This window comes from Staurois parvus, unplaced genomic scaffold (assembly GCF_062004578.1).
Source record: "Staurois parvus isolate SC_StPar_1 unplaced genomic scaffold, SC_StPar_1.0 ptg000019l, whole genome shotgun sequence".
Lineage (NCBI taxonomy): Eukaryota > Metazoa > Chordata > Amphibia > Anura > Ranidae > Staurois > Staurois parvus.
In genome coordinates, this window is record NW_028317815.1 from 10234723 (window position 1) to 10262454 (window position 27732).

Below are 27732 nucleotides of genomic sequence, written 5' to 3' on the forward strand. Positions count from 1 at the left end.
ATAAGGAGGATGTCAGGCGCCTGCTCAGCATCCTTTTTGCCCCTCCCCTGCCCCTTTACATTGGCACCAGGGTCACATTAGCTGAAAAAGGGAGAGAAACATTACAATACTAATCAGTGCAAAGGTGGATTTGCTTTGGAAAAATAATCTCCTCTAATATTGGGTGTCCTACATGTGTGGATGTTGCTGCGTTATGTAAAACTGGTTTAGTTTTTTACAATTTGGAATGCAGTGTCTCGAGATTGTGCATGATTTTAAAGGGTGCCTTGAAAGGCTGAGAAACACTGGGCTATACAGTACATACTTTTCATCTAGCCAGTCATCCTACTCAAGAATTGATTGAATCATAACTTCAACAAGCTCAGTCTATTCTATTTTACATTCATGACATATTGCATGTTCACGGTCTGACCAGAAGGCAGTGTTCATGTTTTAGAACGTTAACATCCCCTTTCAATCAGTTAATCTTTGAGATTAAGGAAGTCCCTTTTAACCAAGCAGAGGTAAAATTCCATTTACAAAATCAAATAAAGTCTTACTTTGAGACTAATTAAATAAACAAATATAATCCTTGATGGTTTGGATTGCACACACAGCTTTCATTTAAGTAGTCATTATTCAACAAGCATGCAAACACAAAAGAGGACAGATCAATATTTCCTAACAACCTGGGATATAAACTCAGTACACTCACACCAACAAACTAACTACATCCATCTCTTTACCTAGCAAAACCTATAAAAGACACAAGTCGATGCCATTTTTTTACAGCCAGACCTACAAAGACTTTAATGAAGCCAAGCCACATTCTATGGAAGGGTTACTGATCCTGACAAAACTTGAAAACATGGAGAGACTCAACATATTATTCTGCATCAATATGCCTGAAGGCTAGGTAACCTCTCATCCCAACATTATCTCCTCAGTCTTTTATCAATATTTTTAAAAACTCTTCTCTCATCCAGTTGACACGTTTTTACCTAAAATGAATGTATTTACCCTATCTGCCCTTAAAAAAAAAAAAGACAAGATGTGTTTCTTCACTCTACACCAGGCACCATTAAATGGCGGACTGCTGTCCATATCCAGACTGGGTCATTGTCCCATCCGGACCATTACAGTCTCGCCACTTAAGGATCCGCTTCTTTCCTCCAGCCTCCTCTGCAGTCATTCTCACAGCAGAGCGGAGAGCCGGAGGAAGTACACTTCTGTTTCGGGGGCAGGAGGCATGGCAGCACTGGATAGAGGATGGGAGCGGGAGCTGGCTGAGTTAATTTGTCATATTAAAGAAGCTGGTGATTGGTTGCTAAGACCGCCCTGTGTCCTAGCAACCAATCACCTGCCGGATGCTTGGAAACGCTCCTGCTCCCACCCTCCATCCAGTGCTGCTGTGCCTCCCACCCTCTGCCCAGAATACCGGCATAAGGTATGAGACTGAAGAAAAGTTTTCTTTTCTGTGAAATTTGCTCCAAAAGCCAGGGGAGGTCCAGGAGGCTCATACATTGACTGATTTGTAGTGAATTGCTTCAGTTATGCATGTCTTTATATTTATTTATGATTTTATGATTTATTTTATGCTTCTTCTGGTTTGGGATTTTGTTTCATGTACATTAGATTTATTTAAACTGTGATAGATTTATATTGTTGCCCTTAGGATTTTATATTTGTCTATAGATTGGAGGACTTTGTATACTTTTCAATATATATTGTATGCTTATTTAATCAGACAGCATCAAGTTGTTGTCCCTTTCCACCTTTTTTTTCCTAATTATTAGTTATTTATTTTGTGGTGACACCCACTCACTTATTTTCGGTTATCACTGTGATCATTACATTGTAGGTTCCCATAATCATCTTTCTCTTGTTAGTTCTCAGGAGAGTGAAGGGGGTAGAGGACAAAGCTGTTGGGGTGATGTCAAGGGGACAGAGGGTAGGCTATGAAGGAGCAGAATTCACTACCGTGGGGGGTGATGTCAAGTGGGGTCAGAACACTACTGTGAAGGAGCTGAGGACCCTGTTGTGAAAGGAAAACTGATGTGACGTGGGGGTTTGTGATGTGAATGGTGAGGGGGACGGATGGATTCGGACCTCAGCTGGAAGAACACTTTACTGATCAGACCTGCTCTATACCCGTTACCTAAAATAAATTAATCTGCCCTTAAAAAATGGTGGGTGTTGTTGCTAACTTCAGCAATCACCTAGAGCAAAAGTTTGCAGATTAGAAGTTGTGACTTTACTCAGCTGTTTCCATTCAGTAAGTACTGAAGACAAACAACCAGCAACTTGTTCTAAATAGGAGGTAAGGAATGACAGCCACTATATTTCTTTTAATACAGGACTTCTTTAATAGTAAATACCTTAAGTTCTTGGCGTCAACATCACACAAATATGCAGCCTCATAGAACTGGGCTTTTTTCCGTGGGGCTCCAAATCTGTGTATCTGTCTTTGTGATGGGAGCGAGCAGTATGGCACGCTCCCAGCACAAATACTGAGGTGTCACCGAAATCCCTGGGTCCCGGACTAACGATCGGGACACAGAACTCCCGATTTCGGGTCATCTGATCACTGTGATAGTATCTGATTGGCTATTACAGTGATCAGTCACTGTAAAGTCTGTCATCGTGTTTTCTCTCTCTCTGAATGGAGAAGAGAGAAAAAAAAAAGAAATATTAAAAATATTAAAAAATAAAGAAAAAAAAAACCTAGATCAGGGTTAGTGTTTGGGTCAGGGTCAAAGGTCAGGATTTTTTTTTTTTTAATTAATATCTGTGGCAGTGTTTTAGGTAGGACAAACAAAAAACAAGCAAAATGCGCACTATTGTTTCTTGGCTGTACTACGGGTACAAACAATAAATAACATACACATATATGGTATTGCTGCAATCGTCAAGAACTGGGAAATTTATTTTGGGTTGTTCTTTGGTGGTAGGTTATGGTAGTAACAAGAAACACACAGCTAAATTTTAAAAAATAATTATTATTTTTTTACTATTTCCCATTGGGGCTACTGTAAACTGCAGCCAATATCAGACTACCTGAACAGCGGTTGTATCTGATGCAGTCACTGTTTGGCTGACAATTTTTTCAAACTGAACTTTTTTCAAACTGAACTTTGTCCAGTTCCTCAGGAACCAGCTTTACATTCATAACAGTATACATTGTTCTAAAGTTTCTTTTAGGAATCGAGAAACAAAGCTTTAAAAACGAAGAAAAAAAGGAAACCGTTATTCAGGTATACGAGTTTCCTAGGTTCTTGGAGATACAAAAATTACCTTTGAAAGGCTTTTACTCCTGCAGCTCTGTCACATATACCACCCGTTGTGATATGTCTATTTATGTATATGGCATTTTTCAAAATGCACCCCCCACCCCAAGAATGACCATAGTAACATTTTTTTTTACTTTCTCTGTGGAATTTCTTTTTTACTACATTCTTATCAGTGTTCTGCAATAAATAAAAATATATTTTCAGTTACTATACAGTACAACCACATTTTTTAAACTGCTTGGATAGCAACAGAAGTGATATCTACTGGCTGTGAAAGTAATTTTCACTGGTGTTATTGGCTAGATATCTGGCTAATGTAAAGGCACCTCTGGAGCTAAAATTAATGACAGGATAACCTAAAACAAAGATTATGTTCAGAGTACCCATTTTTTCATAAACTGATCATCTGACAGATAACGGCAATCATCATTTCAGTCCAGTGTCTGGACCATGTAAAAAGCAGCTGCACAATAAGCCTTTACAAAAGGCAAAGGTGCTGTAGGAACATGCTTTTCCATTCTGTCTGTTCAGTATCTGACAGATGATGACTGCACAGGAAAGGCTGATTTAACCTACACATATGGCAGTTACTGGCACTTCTCAGGAACGTCTTGCATGCTGTAAACCTTCATGTTGGTGCTGTCAATGCCAACAATTATTTTATGTCTCACTTGTTACTTGGCCACACTTTAAAGCTATTATTAAACTGAAAGATAAATAGAAGTTAAAGCATTATCACTATTACCATATTCATAGGGTATTTACTCAGCTTTCACCTGACCACAGCATCTAGAGAATTAACAGTGACAACATGCACTGACATCTACGTTTCATAAAAAGGAAGAGTTATATTGATGGTGTACACAGTACATGTAAGCACTCAGAATTGTCAGAAGCTGAAATAATAAATCTTAAAAAAAAAATTCTATACCTATTACACAAGTCTTTTTTTTAATTACTAACATTGCCAACATTTATTATTAACATTGCCAGCTATTTCAACCCAACATGATTTTTTTAAACTGACAAAAATATAATGATTGTCCCCTGCTAACATGGCCACCAGATGTCTTCACTATTTTTGTACAGAACACGATGAACAGAGATTGGTTCACTGATTTCCCAGAATACATTGGCTCAAACAAATCATGTGACTTTAGTAGGCAGATCCTCCCACTTAGCACATGGGAAAGAGGAACAGATTTCATATAGGAATTTCAACCAAAAAGCAGGAGGTAAGAGACCAGAATGAAGTCTGTAAAATACTTGTACTATTTAAAGCAGACCATTTTTTCCCCACAGACGTGTACACTATATTCACTTTGCATTTACGGATTTTACCAAGTAAATACATAATGATTACAATAAAAGAATGAGACAAAATTCTGAGTTACCAAAAATCAAAACGGACCACTCTTCAATAATAAGCATATAATCATGTGTGTATATGTTTCAAACATTTAGCAAACAGCATAAATTGCCTTTAATAAAGTCCCAAATAGTGAAACAAGTGCAAGTGCTTGTGCTCAACTTAACTGAAGTGCTTAATTTCTTCAGTTAGATCAAAGTGCTTCACTGTGCTCAACAAGGTGCCCCATATGGACTAAAACTCACTCTTAGCCAACTACCATCTAATTCTAGAGTGGTCTATAACGCTTGTGGGGCATTCCCCAATGGAACAGTTGCCTCCAGTTCTCCGCAAGTTTAGGCAAAGCATGTCACCAAAAAAAAGGATATCCCATATTGTAAAACCGTAAGATATTTTATTGGGGGGTAAATGTAACAAAAGCTCACTCACAAATAAAGTGCCTGTGCCCGGTGCCTGGTGTACTCAGCCTTATTGCTCCTAATAGTATGGAAGCCACTGTACTCCATGCTCCTCAGAGCGTCGTGTGTTCCATAGGGCGGATGTGACGTTGGAGGAAGTTGCGTCGTCAAACCTCAACGCAGTTCGATCAAAGATCGTCTTCAGAAAGTGCAAAATCCAGCATATTGGTGATGATATTTATGCCCATCAGCTGAATGTTAATTTAATTTATACAAAACTGATATTGCAGAGTACATTCAGTGCTGCACATTAATGGGCTTCATACAACTACTACCGTAAATGACATTACTATAGCATACCCATTCATTTGTTGTAATCAACTTTAATAACATACTATTAAAAATGTAGTTTGACATGTGATAAATGGTTTGATAGTATACTGTTTGAGAGTTTGATGTGACATAAACATAGTAATTTTCCTTGCCAATTTTTGGTGTATCTACATCTACTACACTTGATAAAACCTCCTTACAGAAAGAGGGAGACATTTTTCTTGGGGGATCCGGGATGTTGTGGACTAGTTTAGTTCTTAAACCTGGAGCCAGTCTATAAATAAAGGATGTTTTTTTTGGGAGTATAGTTTTTAATACAGGATCTTTACATAAAATAGGCCAATGTCATTTAAAACATCTTTCTAATTCCTTGTATTGCTTATTGAACAAGTGATGAAGGCAGTATCTTGAACCTTAGTAATTTATTTCTCTTCCCTTCCAGCAAATCTTCTTTATTTAAGAGGTCTATTTCCTCTCACTTTGCTTGATTCTTCCAATTTATACCCTTTTTCCTTAAATCTATCAATAAGGATATAAGTTTGTTCTACATAATCTTCTTTCAATAGACAATTCCTCCTTATCCTCATAAATTGTACTTTAGGGATAGCCCTCTTCCATTTTGGGTGGTGACATCTTTTCAGTGGTATGTATCCATTCCTATCTGTGCTGATGTTTTAGTCCCTAATATTTCACCATATTTAAATATAGTGAGGTCTAGGAAATATATGCTTTGTTGAATATTCGCAGTGAACTGGATTCCATATACATTGGAATTGATGCTGGTAATAAATGTATCTAAAGATTCCCTGGTCCCCTGTCATACCACCAGGATATTGTCAATATATCTCTGGTAAACGTATAGCTCTGGCCAGGTTTTTCCATAGATTTCCACCTCTTCCCATTTATTCAAAAAAACGTTAGCCACACTCGGGGCATATTTGGCCCCCATGGAGACTCCCTTAATTTGGTTATAATAATGGCCATCATACCAAAAAAAATTGTTAGTCATTGCCAGATTAAGCCCTTCCAGAATAAATTTTCTTTGTACCTTTTCTAAGTTCGTATACTTCTTAAGGGCCCACATGATTGCATTACTGGTGTCATTCTGTTGGATATTAGTGTACAGTGATTGCACGTCTATTGTAATCAAGAGGCTAGAATCATCCATCCTAATATTGGTGACTTTATTGATTACATCTTTACTATCCTTCAAGTAGGAGAGACCCTTACTATAGGCTGGGGATATAAATCTAAATATTCTCCCAACCTTGAAGAAAAAAAAAAAAAGAAGAGTCTATCCCACTAATGCCCCATACACACGATAAGAAAATCGTACTAAAAATTTTGCGGAACCGCTGACTGAACGATCTTCTCTTCATTGATAAGCAGAATGTTTTACCCGATTACGATATTGTGAACGAAAAAATCCAGCTGAACAACAGTGAAAAATGTTGTTGTTTCGCATACGAACGACCAATTTTCTATGCGGTGGTATGACGGTCTTGCAAAAAAAAAAAATCTATCAAGCACTATCACGCATGAGCGGAAACAAAAGATGGCTCGGATGTTTATGTCCAAGGAATCTTCATAAACACGAACAAAAAATCCAAATGTTAAAAGTAGATTGGCCTAATGAGATAATAACCAGAATTCTGCATATTATATTTTTATGTATCACTATTTATGTATATAGATAATGTAATAAACTATATTATACTCATTGCTGTTAATTGTTGTGTATATCACTCGTTCTGACCGGAAGGGAGTGGCTACAAGGTCACACACACACTGCATCACTTCCACTTGTACGGAAGACGTCAACACTACGTATTGCCCGACAAACAATTTTTTTAGATTGGTTAATGTGGGCCACGATTTCGACCAACGAACGAACGCCTCTCGTTTGTTGGATGAGCGATCGGACAATTTTCTAATCGTGTATTCCCACCTTAAGAATGGGCCTACCAGGTGGTTTTTTAATGCTCTTAAGAATTTTCGGTACCTGGTACAGGATTGGCATTTTGAGTGCATCCGGCACCAAGTACCTACTTTCTTTTTTTGTCTAAACTTTTTTTGCTTAATGCTTTTCTCAAGAAGGCTTTTTAGTTGATTTTTTAGTATTTTACTGGGATCTCCTAGTTAGCATTCTTGTCTTGTATATAATGTAACACGAGCCTTGAGTAAAAACAATAGGGAATACTGCCCTCCGCAACTAGTCAGAAGCCCAACAAGTACAAATACACAAGGGACAAAACAGCAATACGTTTATCATTTCAACTAGAAAAAAAAGTGCTTTTAGGCTTTGTGACTCTGTTTGGTTTGTGGTTGCAAAAGTTAATTATTTAATTTTTTTTTGTTAAAACTTTAATTTGAGTTTGTGATTAAAAAAAGAAATGAAGACAAGTAATTTGTGCAAGGTTGGACTGGCTTGGGGGAGCAGAGGAGGGACCCAAAGTAAAAAGTACCTAGTTGGGGTCTAACATTTCTACCTGTGATACCATTCCTGTCTCTGTGCTGTCCAACTCAAACTTCCATGCTCCTTGTCTTCTTCAGTCACCCCTTTCCCATCCATGGACAGTAATAACGACTCAGCAAGAGTCCTGAACAGCTGGCTGCCTGGCCTCCCTGTACCACTGCGCCTGGGCCAGTAGCATGCGTTACTAAAACAGTAAGGTCACTAGTAGCGACCTACAGCATCAAGTCAGACTAGTTGACCTCTTCCCATATGCAACCTCTCCGCAAATCAAATACAAAAAAAACAAGCCATGCATGCAGCTCTGGGAGCTGCTGAGGTGTCTGGCTGTGTGGAGGGGCCAGGTATCCAGGAAGGAGAGGTGTGGAGGGTGGCCATCTTCTCCAGTAAGTGAAAAAGATTAACACATCATATTCTGAGTTGGGGAATAGCACAGTAAGAGTGGTATACAGTATTTTATTTGGATGATCATTCATTCATTTGTTGACAGCTGATGCCAGGATTTGTGGGATTTTTATAGCCATATTTGCTACATGAACCAGAAAAGCCTAAAGTAATTTCAATATCTTTCTGAGGAAAAAAAATAACCAAATCGTATCCTGTGTACAGTAGTGTGTACAGTAGTGTATAAATGATATGACCGTTAGCAACTCATCTCCAGACTGCTATGAAAAATTAAAAGTGACTGGCTACAAATATATCCTGTGGCACAGTAAGAATGCTATAGTTTATTGAGGTCTTTTCTGGACTGTAAATGGTGGGGTTTGGTTGACCATCTTCTTTAGAAAGTGAAAGGGTTAACTTTGTGCTGGGTGTGTTTTACTAGGGGGCCATGTGTTTGTGCTTCACTGTAAGCACACTGCTTTGTATGGCTATGCTGTGCACAGCCATGCAAAGCGGTATGCACGAGCTGACAGGGAGAAGAACTGTTTTGTTTATAAACAGTTCTCCACCCATCAGAGATCTTCAGCAATCACCGGGCGCTGGCGAGTAATCACCGGCCAGGACCCGGAGATTGACAGCCGTGGCCACAAATGGCGATGCGGGTAGGGCGCGCCCCCTACCCGGAACTGCAAAATCAAACGTGTATGTGTATGTATATATATATATATATATATATATATATATATATATATATATATACAGTCATGGCCGAAATTGTTGGCACCCTTGATATTTCTCCAGGAAATCATGTATTTCTCACGAAACGTATTGCATTAACACATGTTTTGCTATACACATGTTTATTCCCTTTGTGTGTATTGGGACAAAAATGGGCTGGACAAAAGTATTGGCACCCTTTCACAACTGCGGATAAATAAGAATGTTACAAGCATGTGATGCTCCTGTAAACTCACCTGGGGCAAGTAACAGGTGTGGGCAATATAGAAATCACACCTGAAAGCAGATAAAAAGGAGAGACGTTCACTTAACCTTTGCATTGTGTGTCTGTCTGTGCCACACTAAGCATGGACAACAGAAAGAGGAGACGAGAACTGTCTGAGGACCTGAGAACCAAAATTGTGGCAAAATATCAACAATCTCAAGGTTACAAGTCCATCTCCAGAGAACTAGATTTGCCTTTGTCCACAGTGCGCAACATTATCAAGAAGTTTGCAACCCATGGCACTGTAGCTAATCTCCCTGGTCGTGGACGGATGAGGAAAATTGATGAAAGATTGCAACGCAGAATAGTCCGGATGGTGGATAAGCAGCCCCAAACATGTTCCAAAGACATTCAAGCTGTCCTGCAGGCTCAGGGAGCATCAGTGTCAGCGCGAACTATCCGTCGACATTTAAATGAAATGAAACGCTATGGCAGGAGACCCAGGAGGACCCCACTGCTGACACAGAGACATAAAAAAGCAAGACTACAGTTTGCCAAAATGTACTTGAGTAAGCCAAAAGCCTTCTGGGAAAACGTCTTGTGGACAGATGAGACCAAGATAGAGCTTTTCGGTAAAGCACATCATTCTACTGTTTACCGAAAACGGAATGAGGCCTACAAAGAACAAAACACAGTACCTACGGTAAAATATGGTGGAGGTTCAATGATGTTTTGGGGTTGTTTTGCTGCCTCTGGCACTGGGTGCCTTGACTGTGTGCAAGGCATCATGAAATCTGAGGATTACCAAAGGATTTTGGGTCGCACTGTAGGGCCCAGTGTCAGAAAGCTGGGTTTGCGTCCAAGATCCTGGGTCTTCCAGCAGGACAATGACCCCAAACATACGTCAAAAAGCACTCAGAAATGGATGGCAAAGAAGCGCTGGAGAGTTCTGAAGTGGCCAGCAATGAGCCCAGATCTAAATCCCATTGAACACCTGTGGAGAGATCTTAAAATTGCTGTTGGGAAAAGGTGTCCTTCCAATAAGAGAGACCTGGAGCTGTTTGCAAAGGAAGAGTGGTCCAAAATTCCGGGTGAGAGGTGTCAGAAGCTTATTGATGGTTATAGGAAGCGACTGATTTCAGTTATGTTTTCCAAAGGGTGTGCAACCAAATATTAAGTTAAGGGTGCCAATACTTTTGTCCAGCCCATTTTTGGGGTTTTGTGTGACATTATGTCATATTTGCTTTTCTGCCTCTGTTTTATATTTGTTCCAATACATACAAAGGGAATAAACATGTGTATAGCAAAACATGTGTTAATGCAATACCTTTTTTGTGTGAAATACTTGATTTTCAGGAAAAATATCAAGGGTGCCAACAATTTCGGCCATGACTGTATATATATGTATATGTATATATATATATATATATATATATATATATATATATATATATATATATATATATATATATATATATACACATATACATATATATATATACACACACACACACACACACACACACACACATACATACATACACGTGATTTTGCGCACCTATACCGCCCTGTAGCAGTACTTCTGCTATGGACAGACAGGAAGCGGTTAAAGTTCTCATTCTCCTTCACTCACTAGAAAGACTAATTATATATATATATATATATATATATATATATATATATATAAAAAGTCTATAAACTAATGTTAACATCCGGTGGACTGTTTGATACAAAAATTACACAATGCCTTGAGATTTTCCACATTCTGTCATGTTACAACCAAAAACGTAAATTTTTTTATTGGGATTTTATGTGATAGCCCAACACAAAGTGGCATTATGAAGTGTAAGGAAAATGATAAATGGTTTTAAAAATTTTTACTAATAAATATCTGAAAAGTGTGGTGTGCATTTGTATTCAGCCCCCTTTACTCTAATACCCCTAACTAAAATCTAGTGGAACCAAATGCCTTCAGAAGTCACCTAATTAGTAAATAGAGTCCACCTGTGTGTAATTTAATCTCAGTATAAATACAGCTGGTCTGTGAAGCCTTCAAAGGTTTGTTAGAAAACATTAGTGAACAAACCACATCATGAAGGCCAAGGAACACAACAGACAGGTAACGAATAAAGTTGTGGAGAAGTTTAAAGCAGGGTTAGGTTATACGAAAATATCCCAAGCTTTGAACATCTCACGGCGCACCGTTCAATCCATCACTCAAAAATGGAAAAAATATGGCACAACTGCAAACCTACCAAGACATGGCCGTCCACCTAAACTGACAGGCCGGGCAAGAGGAGCATTAAACAGAGAAGCAGCCAAGAGGCCCATGGTAGCTCTGGAAGAGCTTCAGAGATCAACAGCTCCAGTGGGAGAATCTGTCCACAGGACAAATATTAGTCGTGCACTTCACAAATCTGGCCTTTATGGAAGAGTGGCACGAAGAAAGCCATTGTTGAAAGAAAGCCATAAGAAGTCCCCTTTGCAGTTTGCAAGAAGCCATGTGGGGGACACAGCAAACATGTGGAAGAAGGTGCTCTGGTCAGATGGGACCAAAATTTAACTTTTTGGCCTAAAAGCAAAATGCTATGTGTGGCAGAAAACTAACACTGCACATCACCCTGAACACACCATCCCAACCGTGACACATGGCAATGGCAGCATCATGTTGTGGGGGTGCTTTTCTTCAGCAGGGACAAGAAAGCTGGTCAGAGTTGATGGGAAGATGGATGGAGCCAAATAAAGAGCAATCTTAGAAGAAAACCTGTTAATAGTCTGCAAAGGACTTGAGACTGGGGCGGAAGTTCACCTTCCAGCAGGACAATGATCCTAAACATACAGCCAGATCTACAATGGAATGGTTTAGATCAAAGCATATTCATGTGTTAGAATGGCCCAGTCCAAGTCCAGACCTAAATCCAATTGAGAAGCTGTGGCAAGACTTGAAAACTGCTGTTCAAAGACGTTCTCCATCCAATCTGAAGAATGGGCAACAATTTCACTCTCTAGATGTGCAAAGCTGGTAGAGACATACCCAAAAAGACTTGCAGCTGTAATTGCAGCGAAAGGCGGTTCTACAAAGTACTGACTCGGGGGCTGAATACAAAAGGACACCACACTTTTCATACATTTATTTGTATAAAAATTTGAAAACCATTTATCATTGTCCTTCCACTTCACAATTATTTGCCATTTTGTGTTGGTCTATCACATAAAATCTGAATAAAATACATTTACGTTTTTAGTTGCAACATGACAAAATGTGGAAAATTTCAAGGGGTATGAATACCTTTTCAAGGCATTGTAGCTCTACACTATTGTGCATTAATTATTAGTGTGCAATTAATTATTGGTCATCCTCATCATAATAATTGGCAGTTGCTTGACCAATTACTGTGCATCTAACATACCTGTCAGAAATTTCTTTGCTATTATGTGAATCTTGGATGTTGTTCAATGAGCACAAACATGTAGAAATCCAATGGGATCATTTGTGTTGTCATATTTGCACAACTGTCAACATATTGAGGACTGCTAACCCAATGATTTCAGCTCAGTACCAATCATCCTCATCATACTAGTGACACTAGCATTACCAATTACTGGTCATCCTCATTAAAAGGTGAAACAACTGTCACTAATTATAATATGTGGTACTGTATTGTATAGGGCTTCAATGTTATATCTTTGATGTTGCTCACTGAGCAAAAAGATGCATCTTTTATCTGATAATTGCATGAAAGTGTTGCAAATACAAAGCAAATTGTAGTTTGTTTTTTTTGTTAAATTGTGGCATCAGAAATACAGGCAATATTGTTGGATGAAAACTGTAGTTGTGTTGAAAATTTTGACAGGGTGGTGACTTTCACCAGTGGGTCCCAGTCCACCGCTGATGAAATAGACATGTAATGCCGTTCACTCCCAAAGAACTAGTACACTTCCCAAAAGACAAGAACTATAAAACATATTAACAAAAGGTTTTGAATACACTATAAAAATAATGTTTTTTTTTCTGTATTTTGGACCATGTATTAATTAACCACTTGCCCTCCTGAGGATTTACCCCCCTTCCTGACCAGGCCATTGTTTGCGTTACGGTGCTGCATTATTTTAACTGACAACTACGCAGTGATGCAACACTGCACCCAAATGAAATTTAGGTCCTTTTTTAAAACAAATTGAGCTTTCGTTCAGTGGTATTTGATCGCTGTGCATTTTTTACTTTTCTGCGCTATGAAAAAAAAAAGACAGTTTTGAGGAAAAAAAAACAATATTTTTAGCTTTTTGCTATTAAACATGTCCAGTAAAAAATTTAAAAAAATCTAATTTCATCATACATTTAAGCCAAAATGTATTCTACCCCAATACATGTAAATTAATTGGTTTACATGAAATATATAGCATTTACAAATGGCAGAGTATATACTGGGATTGTTTTTCATTTTTACTAGTAATGACGGCCATCAGCGACTTACAGCGAGACTGCGGGACGTCGGTAGGCATTCTCACACTGGGGGGAACTTACTTGGTGTCACTGACATACCCAGTGACACCGGTATAGTGATCAGTGCTAATAAAAAGCACTGACACTGTACTAATGGCACTGGGCAGGAAGGGGTTAACATGAGGGGTGATCAAAGGGTTAACTGTGTGCTGTGTGTATGTTTTACTGTGTGTTTGTGCTTCACTGTAAACACACTGCTTTGCATGGCTGTGCTATGCACAGCCATGCAAAGCAGTGTGCAGGAGCTGACATGGGAGAGAACTATTTTGTTGACACAGACAGCAGGACTCTGCCCCGCCCTCTCCTCCCTCCTCATTCAAATTGATTGACAGGAGCGAGAGTCAATGGCTCCTGCTGCTATCGATCTCCTCAGTGAGGAGGGACAAAGGCAGGAGAGCCGCATAGAGTGCATGCTCATAGAATGTATTAAGGTACAAGAAAACCCTTCAGGCTTTAGAACAACTTTAAAGGATAAGTTCACCTTTTAAAACATGTTACATGATACACCCATTTTTAGGGTGTAACATGCAAAATGTTTTTGTTCAGCTCCTCACCCTCTCACTGCCCAGTGTGACAGCGCGCGGGAGTTCCTCTCCCCGCACCCATTGAGAACCATCAGGCTGACGGGGCTCTGCCCACACAGTCACATAATGCATTCAAAGGAATCTGTGAATGAAAAACTACAAGTTCTGTCTGCCACCATGACATATGTTTTGGCAGTTTCAGGCTTCGTTCACACCATGTACAGAGATGTGCGTTTACTGCACACTTTCTGCACGAGCACAAAGAAATCAATTGTTCTCTATGTGCCCTGTTCACACCACAACACTAGTATAGTTTGGATTTTTTATGCTCCGGAATCTACAATGTGTATGCAATTTTCTGCATGAGAAAAAACTGACATGACATCAACATTGTGGTGTGAAAAGGACACACAGAAAGTAATTGTTTTTTTGTGCTCTTGCAGAGAATTTATGTTACATATTTCTGTGCAGAAAAAACTGACGTGACAGCAGTGTAGAAATTCACATGAAAACTGATGTAAGCTTGTGGCTCTGCAAGTCAAATCTGCACAGTTTTTCCATAGGTTTTTATGCACGTATGGGTGTGAACGAGGCCTTAATGAATTGTGGGCATGCTAATCAGCACATGCATAGTTCATTCAATCTGCCAACAACTCTGAAAATGACAGCCCATACAGAGGTACGGACACCAGGGCTGCAGGCAGTGTGTGCCTGACATTGGACCTGTAATCCGCTGATCGCGAGTGCAATGCTTTGCAGGCTCCTATGTTAAAAAATAGTAAATGCACATTTTTTTACCTGCAAAATGGTGTGCATCTAGTATATTTTAATGAAAGGTGAACTTTCTATATAATTAAATAATATTGGAAGGGTTATCAAAAGAAAAAAACTCCAATTTCAGGAACTTTGGTGCTAAATATTTCTTTCATAATAAAAGGAAGACAACTGAGGTGCAAAGATCAGACATATATAGAGGCTATCATTGTACACCTGTATTTTTTGAACTGCCTGCTTGACATCAGGACAGAGACAGATTGGCCACAGGAATTGCTTTTAACACATATAGGTAAAATAATGGTGGCTTTCGCATGAGCTGAAAGTTATTGGTATCCTTTAAGGGCAAGTTAAAGTTAACCTACTTGTAACGAGACAGAAGCAGAGGAAATGCACATGGGATATGAAGCAAATATAGAAATTTCCATTGCTGACTTTCCTAAAATGCTAGCAGCCGGGCCAACATACATATCCAACTTCAATATTTTTAGAGAAACAGACCTGAACATAGAAGCACATTAAAGTGTAGCTACAAAGAGCGATCCAGTGGTGTCCTCACCCCGAGCCAATTCTTCAATCAGTAGTCAGGCGCCACCATCTTTACTAAGAGAAACAGAAAACTTCAGGCTTCAGGCACCTGCTCACCCCTCCTTCCCAAAAGGTGCCAAATGTGGCAGCAGAAAAGGGGGGGGAGGCAGATAAGCGGAGCTTCCACTTTTGGGTGGAACTCTGCTTTAAGAAACACAGTGAGAGCAAACACTTTTTGTTTACACTTGTTTCAGCTTAGGGGCTCAATGGAGTAAAGCCACTGATGCAGATTTAAACTAAAAGGTCAACCATGGCAGCTTCCATACATCCTCAATACAAGTTTCCTTCGATTAAAAAATTGGTAATAAAGGAAATTATGTACCAAATGACCAGTTAATGAAAAGCTATAGCTTTAGCCATACACAACAACATAATATGATATTATTATCATGTGCTTATACAATCAACAGATGTATGGATCCAAAATGGATAGAAATCTAACCAAGATGCATGAGAGCAAAAAGAAAACAAAATAAAAGAGCAGGAAAGGTTTCTCCACACCTGTCCACAATGACAGAGATGAGCTTAAAGCGATTGTAAACCTCTGACATGAAATATGAAGAAAGCATATCCTTCTATACTGTGAACTTGTTACTAACCAAGGCACGGAGTATGATTTCTCTCTGCTGCCTAGTTCTAACAAATCTTTCCAACTCTAAAAGATAATTAGTGATAGGGAGGACAGCTGTAGCACATATCCTGTGACTGTCAGACACAGCTGTGCAAGTTCACAGTATAGAAGCATATCCTTCTATACTGTGAACTTGTTACTAACCAAGGCACGGAGTATGATTTCTCTCTGCTGCCTAGTTCTAACAAATCTTTCCAACTCTAAAAGATAATTAGTGATAGGGAGGACAGCTGTAGCACATATCCCGTGACTGTCAGCCACAGCTGCGCAAGTTCCTGTGTACTGTGATGTGAGATGTGTGTCCCTTTCCTCCAACTAGGACTCAGTGCTCACCTTCAGAGAGGTGCTGTGTAAAATCTGCGTTATACGAAGATGTACAACAAATTCTGCAGATATACAGATACAACTTATGCAGGAAGATTTGTTTCATCTCTGTGTAAAGACAGTCAATTCACTGGGTTTATTGCAACTGGTTTCCATAACTTTAAAGCAACTTGTTGCAACCCACTGAGATCCTATATGAAATCTTTAATGTGGCTTTTAGCACTAGATGAAAAAGTACTGTAAAGTGATGGGGCCAGACTAAATCTCCTGGGTATGGAATATGTAAATTAGTAAAATCTAACCCTTAACAAAGAAATAGAATCATTATGGTATAAATGATTGCCAACAATGGTTAAATACTGTATACTGTACAAGTATTTTGTCGATTACACCATTATAATAAGAACTACAGTACATGTCTGCTATATGAGCTTCATGAATTATTCACTCTCAAAAAGAAAGATTCAAGCATGTGTCAATTACAAAGAATAGGAAGAATAGGAATGACACTATTAAAGCAGTACTAAACCCCAAAACAAAAACTAAATATTTTGCAGCTTAACTATACTTAAATATGGTGACTGCACATTTTATATCATCTGGAAATCCAGCCACTTAAGGGTTGAGTTACTAAAACTTAGAGAGTGCAAAATCTAGTACAGCTCTGCATAGAAACCAATCAGCATCCAGGTTTTATTGTTAAAGCTCAATTAAACAAGCTGAAGCTAGAAGCTGATTGGCTACCATGCACAGATGTGCCTGATTATGCACTCTCCAGTTTTAGCAAATCAGCCGCTTACTGCCTTAGGGAGGTTGAACTCTGGATGGAGGAGTTCCCTGTGTCTTTAAGGAGGAATGGGCTCCCCCCCAGGCATACCTGCCCTTAATTTATCCTCTGCTATATACAGTTAGGTCCATATATATTTGGACACAGGCACGGTTTTAGTTTTTTTCAGGTATTTATCAAAACATATTCAAGCTATAGTTATATAATGAATGCAAAATATTCCACTTCTTTCCCTTCAAAAGCACCTGGGTTGCTTTTGCAGTGTGTTTTGGATCATTGTCCATCTGTACTGTGCAGCACCGTCCAATCAACTTTGCTGCATTTGGCTGAATCTGGGCTGCCAGTATATCAATATACACAGCAGAATGCATTCGGCTGCCTCTGTCTTCTGTTCCAAGCCTTCTCCACACTTTTTTCTTCCTGTCATTCTGGTACAGATTAAATCTTAGTTTCATCCATCCAAAGAATGCTTAACCAGAACTGCTCTCGCTTTTTTAGATGATTTTTGGCAAAGTCTAATCTGGCTTTTCTATTCTTCAGGCTTATGAATGGTTTGCACCTTGTGGTGAACCCTCTGTATTTGCTCTTGTGAAGTCTTCTCTTGATTGTAGACTTCGACAATGATACGCCCACCTCCTGGAGAGTGTCCTTCACTTGTCTGAATGTTGTAAATGGATTCTTCTTTACCATACAGAGGATCCTGCGATCATCCACCACTGTTGTCTTCAGCAGACGTCCATGCCTTTTTATGTTGCTAAGCTCACCAGTGCATCCTTCTTTCCTCAGAATGTACAAAACTGTTGATTTGTCCACTCCTAATGTTGCTGCGATCTCCTTGATGGATTTGTTTCATTTTTGAAGCCTTACAATGTCCTGTTTCACTTGCATAGACAGCTCCTTTGAACACACGTAGCTTCACAGCAATAGATTCCAAATGAAAATACCACACTTTCATATCAACTACAGACCTTTTACCTACCTAACTGATGAAGAAATAATGAAGAAGTAGCCCACACCTGGCCATGAAACAGCTTTTGATTCAATTGTCCAATTACTTGTGGTCCCTTGAAAAAGGGGGGATAGCTACTCTTAAGAGCTGTAATTCCTAAACCCTTCCTCCAGTTTGGATGTACATATCCTCAAATTAAACCTGAGAGTGTGCACTTTCAGTCCATATCCATTATATAACTATAGCTTGAATATGTATTGGCAAATACTTGAAAGAATTTAAATTGTGCCTGTGTCCAAATATATATAGACCTAACTGTATGCTCCAACTTGGAGATTCTCAAATTAGAGAGTTAGGACTACACTTTACAGAGGTCACTTGGTAAGGCAGTGCAACTTAACATATATCTGCAAATGTGTGCAACTAATATCTCGGTTTTTAATATAAACTGTTAGTGATTTTTTTTTTTCAGGCTGATAAGTGTGCTTGAAACGTTTCTGTTTGTTTGTAAGGAGGAGCAACAGAACCAACTTTGGGCAGCAGAATTATTCATATGGGAAGAGGGTAATGTTATACACGGATTTAGATGGTATTGACTGACAAATGTAGACAAATTCCAGCTAAAGGCAGATACAGATATAACCTTTTTAACTTTGGGAGTTTTACAAAAATGAATAAAATCCATCCATTGTCAGTGTTAAATGGTTTGCAATCCTTTAAAGTGGTTGTAGGAGCTGTCGTTTGGCCCCAAACTGTATACTTTAGTGGTGGGCCAAATGACTGCTCTTTCTAAAGTAAACATGGGAGACAGCAATTGCATTCAGAGTCATGCAAGTGAGGGAGCCTGTATGTACACACTACTCCCTCGCTGTAAACACTGCTCCTCTCCTTGCACACACATTGCTCCCCCCTTGCCACAAATAGGACCTGTTACTGATATGCTATCATATAGGGCAGGGGTGGGCAACTGTGGCCCTCCAGCTTTTGGTGAACTACAAGTTCCATCATGTCTCTGCCTTTGGGAGTCATGCTTGTAACGGTCAGTTTTGCCATGCCTCATGGGACTTGTAGTTCTACAACAGCTGGAGGGCAACAGTTGTCCACCCCTGATATAGGGGGTTATTGGTCAATGAAGTAGTGTTTAAAAAAAAAAAAAAAAAAAGTTTTAAACATTTAAAGAGAAACATACAAAATAAAAATGTAAACTGAATCAGTTTTTTTTTCTTTGAAAAAACATGACTGAAGGGACTATACCAGTGTGAAAGGACCCTAAGGGGTTTCAAGCACTTTTTCTGTCACTTTTGCTAAATAGCTTGATGTGTTAAAGGAAGTTTAAAAGTACCAGACTTACTGGCCGACAGACCTGGCAACAGGTGGAAATAAAGGAAAAACGCCTCAGAAAATGAAAACGAATGCATCCACCACATCTAAAAAACTGGTACACTGCAATATAATAAATAGTTGTTTTGGGGTTTAATATCTCTTTGTTTAAGTCTTTTTAAAAGAAAAACATGGTTCCTAAAAAGTTAAAAACTTATTATAGTATAAGTTGTATCACAAGTACTCACTTCAGCAGTCGGTACAGTACTGCCCACTTTGATTACATCACGGCCGTAATCAGAAAGGGTATTCTACATTCTCTGCACCTAAACTAGTACTAACTAAGAATTGTCACATTGGGGTTTATTTGCTACAGCTGGAGAGAGCAAAATCAGGCTCACTTCTGCATAGAAACCAATCAGCTTCTAACCTCAGCTTGTTCAAGCTTTGGCAATAAAACCTGGAAGCTGATTGGTTTCTATGCAGAAGTGAGCCTGATTTTGCACTCTCCAGCTTTAGTAAATAAACCCCAAAGTAACAAAAAATTGTTATGTAGTAGTAACTCGGTAGCTCTACAGTTGCAAATGTAACATATCCATCTGGCTTTTCATTTAAAAGAAAAAAAAAAGATTGCACAGTCCTGAGTACACAGAGATTAGTTTCCACAATGGCACACCCCTATATAAAAGATCTAAGTAATATAACATGACACATTTGAGTACATACCAGATGATTTGGGTATCTGGCTCTCACTGGCTGATTTCACAATCTTGTTATCGCTGGTCACATGAGAGGAAAGCTCTTCAGGTGCCACAGGTCTGTCTCCCAGCTGTTTATTTTCTTGGAATTTGTTCTGCTCTTGTAATTTCGTATGGTTTTGGATGACTTTGTTTGCAGTTTCTAATACAACTTCAGTATTTAAATTTTCTGCTGCCATGGCTAGCAGTTCATCATCGTCCTCTCCAACATCCCATGCATCGCTTGTGTTGCTTTCAAACTCTTGGAAAGTGGTTACCTTTTTTAACTTTATAGGTGTTGTTGGAGGCTTTTGAATAGTTTTTGTCAAGCTATGAGAATAGAAATGAAAATCAATGTGAATGTATTTATACGAATTCCAATAGTCTACAACAAAAACACAAACTGAGTTTTGTAATAACGACCACAGACAAAAAATTAAATAAATAAAATGGAAGTCTCAGCTCCTTATGTTATAATCAGCATGATAAAAATTACACTTGAGTCACTGAAAAAAACTACAATAAGATAGAAATTCTCTGCGTCAGAGGCATCAAAGTGTCACCACAAGAGCCCAGAAATTATTATGGTAACAGACAGATCTCAGATATATTGGCAGGACTGGCAGGACTTTGGGAAGCATAAAAAGATAGAATAGATCTGCTCAGACCACCAAATGAGCAAGAAGCAATGAGGTTGACTCTATTAGGTATGCAGATTTCAATAGAATGTTAGATTAAAAAAAAAATGCAAAGACAGTCAATTAATTGTAACACTAGTCTCTTGGTAACATTGTTTGTATACCACATATCAACTAGTTAAAGTATAACTACAAGCAAAATTTTATTTATTTATTTATTTTATTCAATTAATTTTAACACTAGTCTCTTGATAACATTGTTTGTACACCACATATCGACCAGTTAAAGTATAACTGCAGGCAAAACTTTATTTATTTATATTTTTTTTTTGGATAGAGTGGAGAGGGGTTTGGAACACATTAGGGTTCTATTACTGTCTGTCCCTGTTAGGGAAATTCATCTTCCCCATTTGTCCTGTTTACAATTATCATTGCAAGTGAAAGTAAAATAAAATCTAACATTCTGGGCTGTCCCCAGAAAAGTAATAGAAGGGAAATCTTCCAATGGGGATACTAGTTCTGGTGAACCTGGGGGCCCGATGAATTCCCTTAATTTGCAAGGATTTCCTCTCATTTCCTGTTTTGGCTATGGGACAGGAAGTGAAGGTAAAGTTCTCCAATGCGATGGCATTAAATAAAAAAAAAAAAAACAGGGGTAATAATCATCCCTTACTTCATCCAAAATGAAAAAAAAGTGGTGTCTCTACTTCTACTTTAATGTAATATCTGCAGTAACATGCAGATACAAGAATGGTACCTTAAAACTGGTCATATATGGCCAGGTAGTCTCCATCAATAACAGATTTAGCCACCAACAGTGATACTGATATCTAAAAGATATGGTAAATTAAACAAGTCTCAATGCAGCACTTTCAGATGCCATTTATTCTGTTATCTATGATTTATTAAAGAAGAGTCCCCCCCCCCCCAAAAAAAAAAAATGAAAAGTCAGCAGCTACATATACTGTAGCTGCTGATTTTTAATATTAGGGCACTTACCTGTCCAGGCATCCAGCGGCGTCCTCACCCGAGCCGATTCTTCAATCGGCTGCTAGCACCGCCATCTTGATTAAGGGAAACTAGCAGTGAAGCCTTGTGGCTTCACAGCCGGTTTCCTAATGCACAAAGCTGACCAACTCACTACACCCACTAAGTTGTCATCACTTGGTGCACCTCATGCATTGCACTAGCCTATTCTGCCAGCCACCAAGTTGATATGGGGATATCAGGGAACCCAACTCCTCCTAGGGGCCCCTCCAGCACTGCGGTCCGACAGCTTGAGTCAAGGAGCTGGAGAGTGGTTCACTGACCTAATTTAGAGTTCTCCCCCTACACAAGTCATATTTCACTCAGGTATCCCTCATCCTGCCTTGCTAGTCTGCAGTGTCTATACTGGCTTTACATGTGCTCAGTCTACTGCCTTGTACCTCGATCTAGACTGTATAGCTCACTACCACCCCATTGTGTGCAGGTGTGGTCAGCTTTTATCAAGCACACCAATGACACATGGGTACCCACACAGCCGACAGTTCACAAATTCAAGCTGGCAGAGATATTATAATATGAGGTGTCAGAGGGGTTGAGGTCTGCTACAAAGAGAGGTGAGAACAGAGGACCCATCACTATTAGTGACTCCTGCATTGCAATGCAGCGGCTAGTCTGTGGTGCGATGGGGTGAGATCAGAGCAGTAATGATGTAATGAGTTTAGAGCATTGCACTGTTTTTTTTTTTTACAAACTTTATTGAGATGTCACGCAGACATCCCACAATGTTCCATTTCCAGCTATGCTGTGTGAGCAGAATCAGAGACTTCTAGTTTTGACTGTGGGTTTTCTTCTTGCTTCCCCAGAACGCTGCTGAATCTCCCTCACTAGCAAGGTGGCATAGAATCTTAGAACTGGACATTAACAATAAGTCAATACTGCTGCATATTCCAACTTCATTCTCTTCCGCAACACTGAAAATATGACAATCAGGCCCCATTCAAACCGGAGTATTTTTATATATGGAAGCTCTAGCACGCTCATCCAAAATCCAATGGTTTTCAATTATATATGTTCAAGTGAGTATAGTGTCGCTTGAAGCTTTTAGCTCAGAAAAGTACTTGAGATTCTTTTGAACTACAACTCCTATTGATTCAAAGCTCAGAAGGAAACAAAGGAAGCCTTGCAGGGTCCCATGATGGGCCACTGTCAGATAAACAACCCTGTATTAAGCCTCATTTACATAGGCTAGGACATGCAGGTTTATGTGAATTTATAGGACACTTCTAAACATACATAAATGCATTTAAGGATTATAAATAATATAATGCACACCGTGTGTTTACGTTTGTTCAGGTACATGCTGTTTAATTGTGTTTAAAGCAATAGAAATCTGTACATCCAGGGACAAATTAGATGCTCAGAACACAGCTAAATGCATGTAAATGCAAAAAAAAGGACATTGAGAAGGGAAAGCCTGTATGGAACACCTAAAAGGCATGTAAACTGCTCACACTATATCACCCAGATGAAGTTCTCCTGTATTTAAATAAAACAAATGCAGAAAGCTTGTGTGATTAAGGTCTTATACATGATTCTAAAACATCCGCTTCCAACTTGTACTTTACTAAAAAAGTTGCAAGCTATAACCTTTGGGGGCTTAGAGCAGCACAAATCAGCTGTGAAAGCATTAAAGTTTAAGAAGAAGTCATGTACAGCTTCTGGTAAGAAATATTTCTTTTAACCAGAAAATAGTAAAAGTATTTTAGTTTAAGTTTTTAGATAACAAATAAGATGACATGCAGCTTAAAAGATTGTGAGCTATATTCTGGAAGAATTAAATTTGGCGATACATTACCAGTTTAGTAAATAGGGCAGAAGCTTCATTCACCTATATTATGTTTCCATGAAACTATTCACCAAGCAAACTACAAACATAAAAATAAATATGATCAACTAAAACCATTATTAAAGTCCTATGCCCAAAATGTAAATCTCCTGAATGATGACGCTCTAAAAGTCATCATTTTTAAGATGTCAGATGAGCTGGGTTTTAGGAAGTACTGTCTGCTCCCACTAGCCTTTATTTGACTGCAAGATCAAAATAAGCAAGCATGAAACTGAAACCATGAGCAAAAAAAGAATTCATCAGAATATTTATTTGTTTCTGTCTATAGTGTAAACAATCAAAAAATATGCACTTGGAAAGAAAATGTATATATTCAAACAGATCCCAGCTATCTTTTAGTTGAGGTTCAAGAAGTATAACAGAGTGAGGACTCTTGCACACGAATGCCTAAAAAAAGCCAGGTTTTTTTAGGTGCTCAGTTGTTAGTTTTTCTTTTTTTTAAATGATATAAATGCAGTCCATTGTTCTTAATGGGCCTGTACACACAGACAAGTAAACTTGCATGTGTACAGCTCAGTAAAATAAAAAAAAATGAATCTGCACTGCTGGACAGTAATTTACGCAAATGTGCTTATATATAAAGCTCCGTTCACACTTGAGCATTTTGTAGCTTGAGCCCGGGTTCACACTGATGCGGTGCAGCACATCGCATGTGATTTACACAGGAACCGCACCGCATTCCTGTGCGAATCACATGCAATTTCTGTGCGCTGAAATTTGAGCCATATATTTCTGTTCATCACGGTTTGTGAACCAATTGCAGGTTAACTTAACTGTTTCCTGACCGCCCTATAGCAGAACTACTGCTACGGGACAGCAGGGCTGCGCAAAATCGCGTATATGTACGTGATTTAGCATCTCCGGGTAGGGGGGGGCGTACGTCGCCATTGGCGGCTACAGCTGTCGATCACCGGGTCCCATTCAGAGATTCCACGCTGGTACCTGGCAATCGCCAAGTAACACTGACAGGAGAGAGACCTGTGTGTAAACAACGCAGGTCTCTCTCCTGCCAGCAATAACATGCTGCTGTGGATTTCTCTGCACAGTAAATCACATACAGCAAACATAGTAAAACAGCACACAGTTAACCCTTTGATCACCCCAGATGTCAACCTCTTCCTGCCCAGTGTGATTAGTACAGGGTCAGTGCTTTTAGCACTGATCCCTGTATTAGTCTCATTGGGATGTCAGTGGCAATTAGTTCCCCCCCCCCCCCCAGTGTCACAATGCCCGCCGCAGTCCCACCATAAGTCACTGATCTCCATTACAAGCATAAAAAAATTAAGAAAAAATCCAGTATATATACCGCCATTTGTAAACGCTATAACTTTCACGTAAACCAATTAATTTACATGTATTGGTATTTTTTTAGCAAAAACGTAGCAGAATACATTTTGGCCTAAATTTATGACAAAATTTGATTTTTTTAAAATTTTTTACTGGATAGGTTTTAAAGAAAAAAGTCAAAAATAATGTTTTTTTTTTTTTTTTCAAAATTGTCAGTCTTTTTTTTGTTTATAGCGCAAAAGATATAAAACACACAGGTGATCAAATACCACCGAAAGAAAGCTCCATTTGTGGGAAAAAAAGAACAAATTTCATTTGGGTGCAGTAACCACGCAATTGTCAGTTAAAGTAACGCAACGCCGTAAAGCAAAAAATGGCCTGGTCAGGAAAAGGGGTAGATCCTCTGGAGAGCAAGTGGGTAAACAATACAATGGGCAGCACAGTGGCTAAATGGTTAGCACTTCCACCTGGCAGTACTAGGGTAGTTGGTTCAAATCCCAGCCACGGCACCTCCTGCCTGGAGTTTGCATGTTCTCCCTGTGCCTGCGTGGGTTTCCTCCGGGTGCTCCGGTTTCCTCCCACACTCCAAAGTCATGCTGCTAGGTTAATTGGCTTCTGTCTAAATTGTCCCTAGTATGTATGTATTTGTATGTATGAATGTAAGTTAGGGACCTTAGATTGTACACCCCTTGAGGGTTAGGGACTGATGTGAATGTACAATATATATGTAAAAGCGCTGCGTAAATTGACGGCGCTATACAAGTACCTGAAATAAATAATAAATAAAATAATTACATATCTGTAACAGAGCAGAACAATTAGGACAAAAAAAAAAACAAATCACTGTTGCCAAAAGGGCTGCAGGAAGGGAAAAAATTGTCTGTACACGGTGGGGTCAGACACAGTGGTACAATATTGCTTAACATACACACCCGCAGCAGTTCGCATGAATCATGACACGGTGCAGAAATCGCACAGAAACTGGTGCGAATTCCGCACCGCATCAGTGTGAACCCGGGCTTAATCTCAGAAACGCTCAGCAATGAAAATTCCATTCATTTCAATGACAATTGTGCAAATTGGAGCATTTTGTCACCTGTAGCAAAACACCTGTCACTCAGAAAAGTACATAAGCTACTTTTCAGGCATAATTGAGTGTTTTTGTCCTCATACATTTCAAAGGAAAATATCTGAACAGTGAGAAATTAACGTTTTGAGCTATTTATCAAGCGTTTTCAGCAGCTCCCCTCCCCTTTTATAGAATCACTGAACACCTTATAAACATACATCTGGTGTTCCAAACAGAGAAGAGCATGAGAAGAGACCGTCATTGGTCTAATTTATGGCCACCCCTGCATCTATGATCCCCATTAGAAGAGCTGGGCAAGAACCACCAGAGCCTGGGAGGAAATGGAATGAAGCTTGCTGCCGCAGTGGAACAGCAACACTGCTCCCCAGGTCAAGGAGAAAGGTACAGAGCGTCTGTGTACAGCAGCCACGGCCTTGATTCTGGGTTTCCTGTTGTATGTGCCTAGGACTTTTCTACAGCATTTCTTACAGGCATGACATTCTGGCATGATCTCCCACTTCCTATCTTGAACCTTTGTGGAAACTTGCAGCTGTCTTCTTATCCAGAAGTGTAATTCAGCCATGTGATTAGTTTTCTCCATCCTGTGTTGTCTGTGTAAAACCTGCCTAGAAGTTTTCTGCAAGATTTTAGGGCTCATGTACACTGCAGCTCCTAAACTGACACCCAGGAGCTGTTCAGTGGGGTTTTTTTTAGCAGCCCTTGAAATCATCATAATGTTTTCCCATGTGTTCATGTACACATAGTCGTTTACAGACAGTTGAGTTTCCAGTCATTTTTTTGAATGCACCCAACTTGCATTCAGTAGATTTTACTGGCGTTGCAAACGTGTGCAAACGCAGTTAACCGCGTTTATTTTTAGAAGAGTTTTTTTTGTCATTAACAATTTTTTTTGTTTTTCACGTAAGTATACAAATAGCGTGTTTGAGAAAAAAAAAAAAACATAAAAAGAAGGTACATCGATGGTAAAAAACTGCATAGGTACAGGACAAATAATGTCATAAAATAACAGTGTAGAGGTTATTAGGAACGTACATTTTGGGCTGGTAAAGAAGAAATGAAGGTATCCCATGGGTTCCATACTGCCTCAAACACAGCAAGCGAACAAGTATGTAGGGCAGTCAAATACTCCATCTGTCTTACATCAGCAATAATTTTGTACAAGATCAGCATTGAAGGGGGAGAAGTTTTATAACTGTTCCATGTCCGGATGCTGTCCAGAGCCTTTATTCATCATCAGAAATGCATGCAAAGTGTTTTCCATGTGTTCCAGATTTCGCGTGAAGGAAAAAATGATAGAACGTGCTGCATTATGCTCATGATGGGATCTATAGTGAATACAACCAGAAAAAGATAGGTAATCTCAACACATACTACTCTCTCTGCTTCTGTTCTCTCCATTTCTCTCAAAATGTCTGAAATAGTTATTTACTGCTTTTCAGTGCATTCTGGGCATTTGGGAAGGTCTCCCGAGGTTATCTTTTAAAAATACTTCTAAATGCAAATAAACGCAGCTAAAC

At 39.1% G+C, this 27732-nt stretch overlaps 1 protein-coding gene across 2 annotated transcripts in view; it reads right to left on the reverse strand.

Annotated features, from left to right (window-relative positions):
• TBC1D22A (TBC1 domain family member 22A) overlaps nt 1-27732 on the reverse strand; it is a 642021-nt gene that overhangs the window by 581179 nt on the left and 33110 nt on the right. For both annotated transcript variants that reach the window (XM_089684779.1, XM_089684788.1), the window contains exon 3: nt 20297-20637. In XM_089684779.1, coding sequence (XP_089540905.1) covers nt 20297-20637 — 341 coding nt within the window. The remainder of the gene's footprint in view (nt 1-20296; nt 20638-27732) is intronic.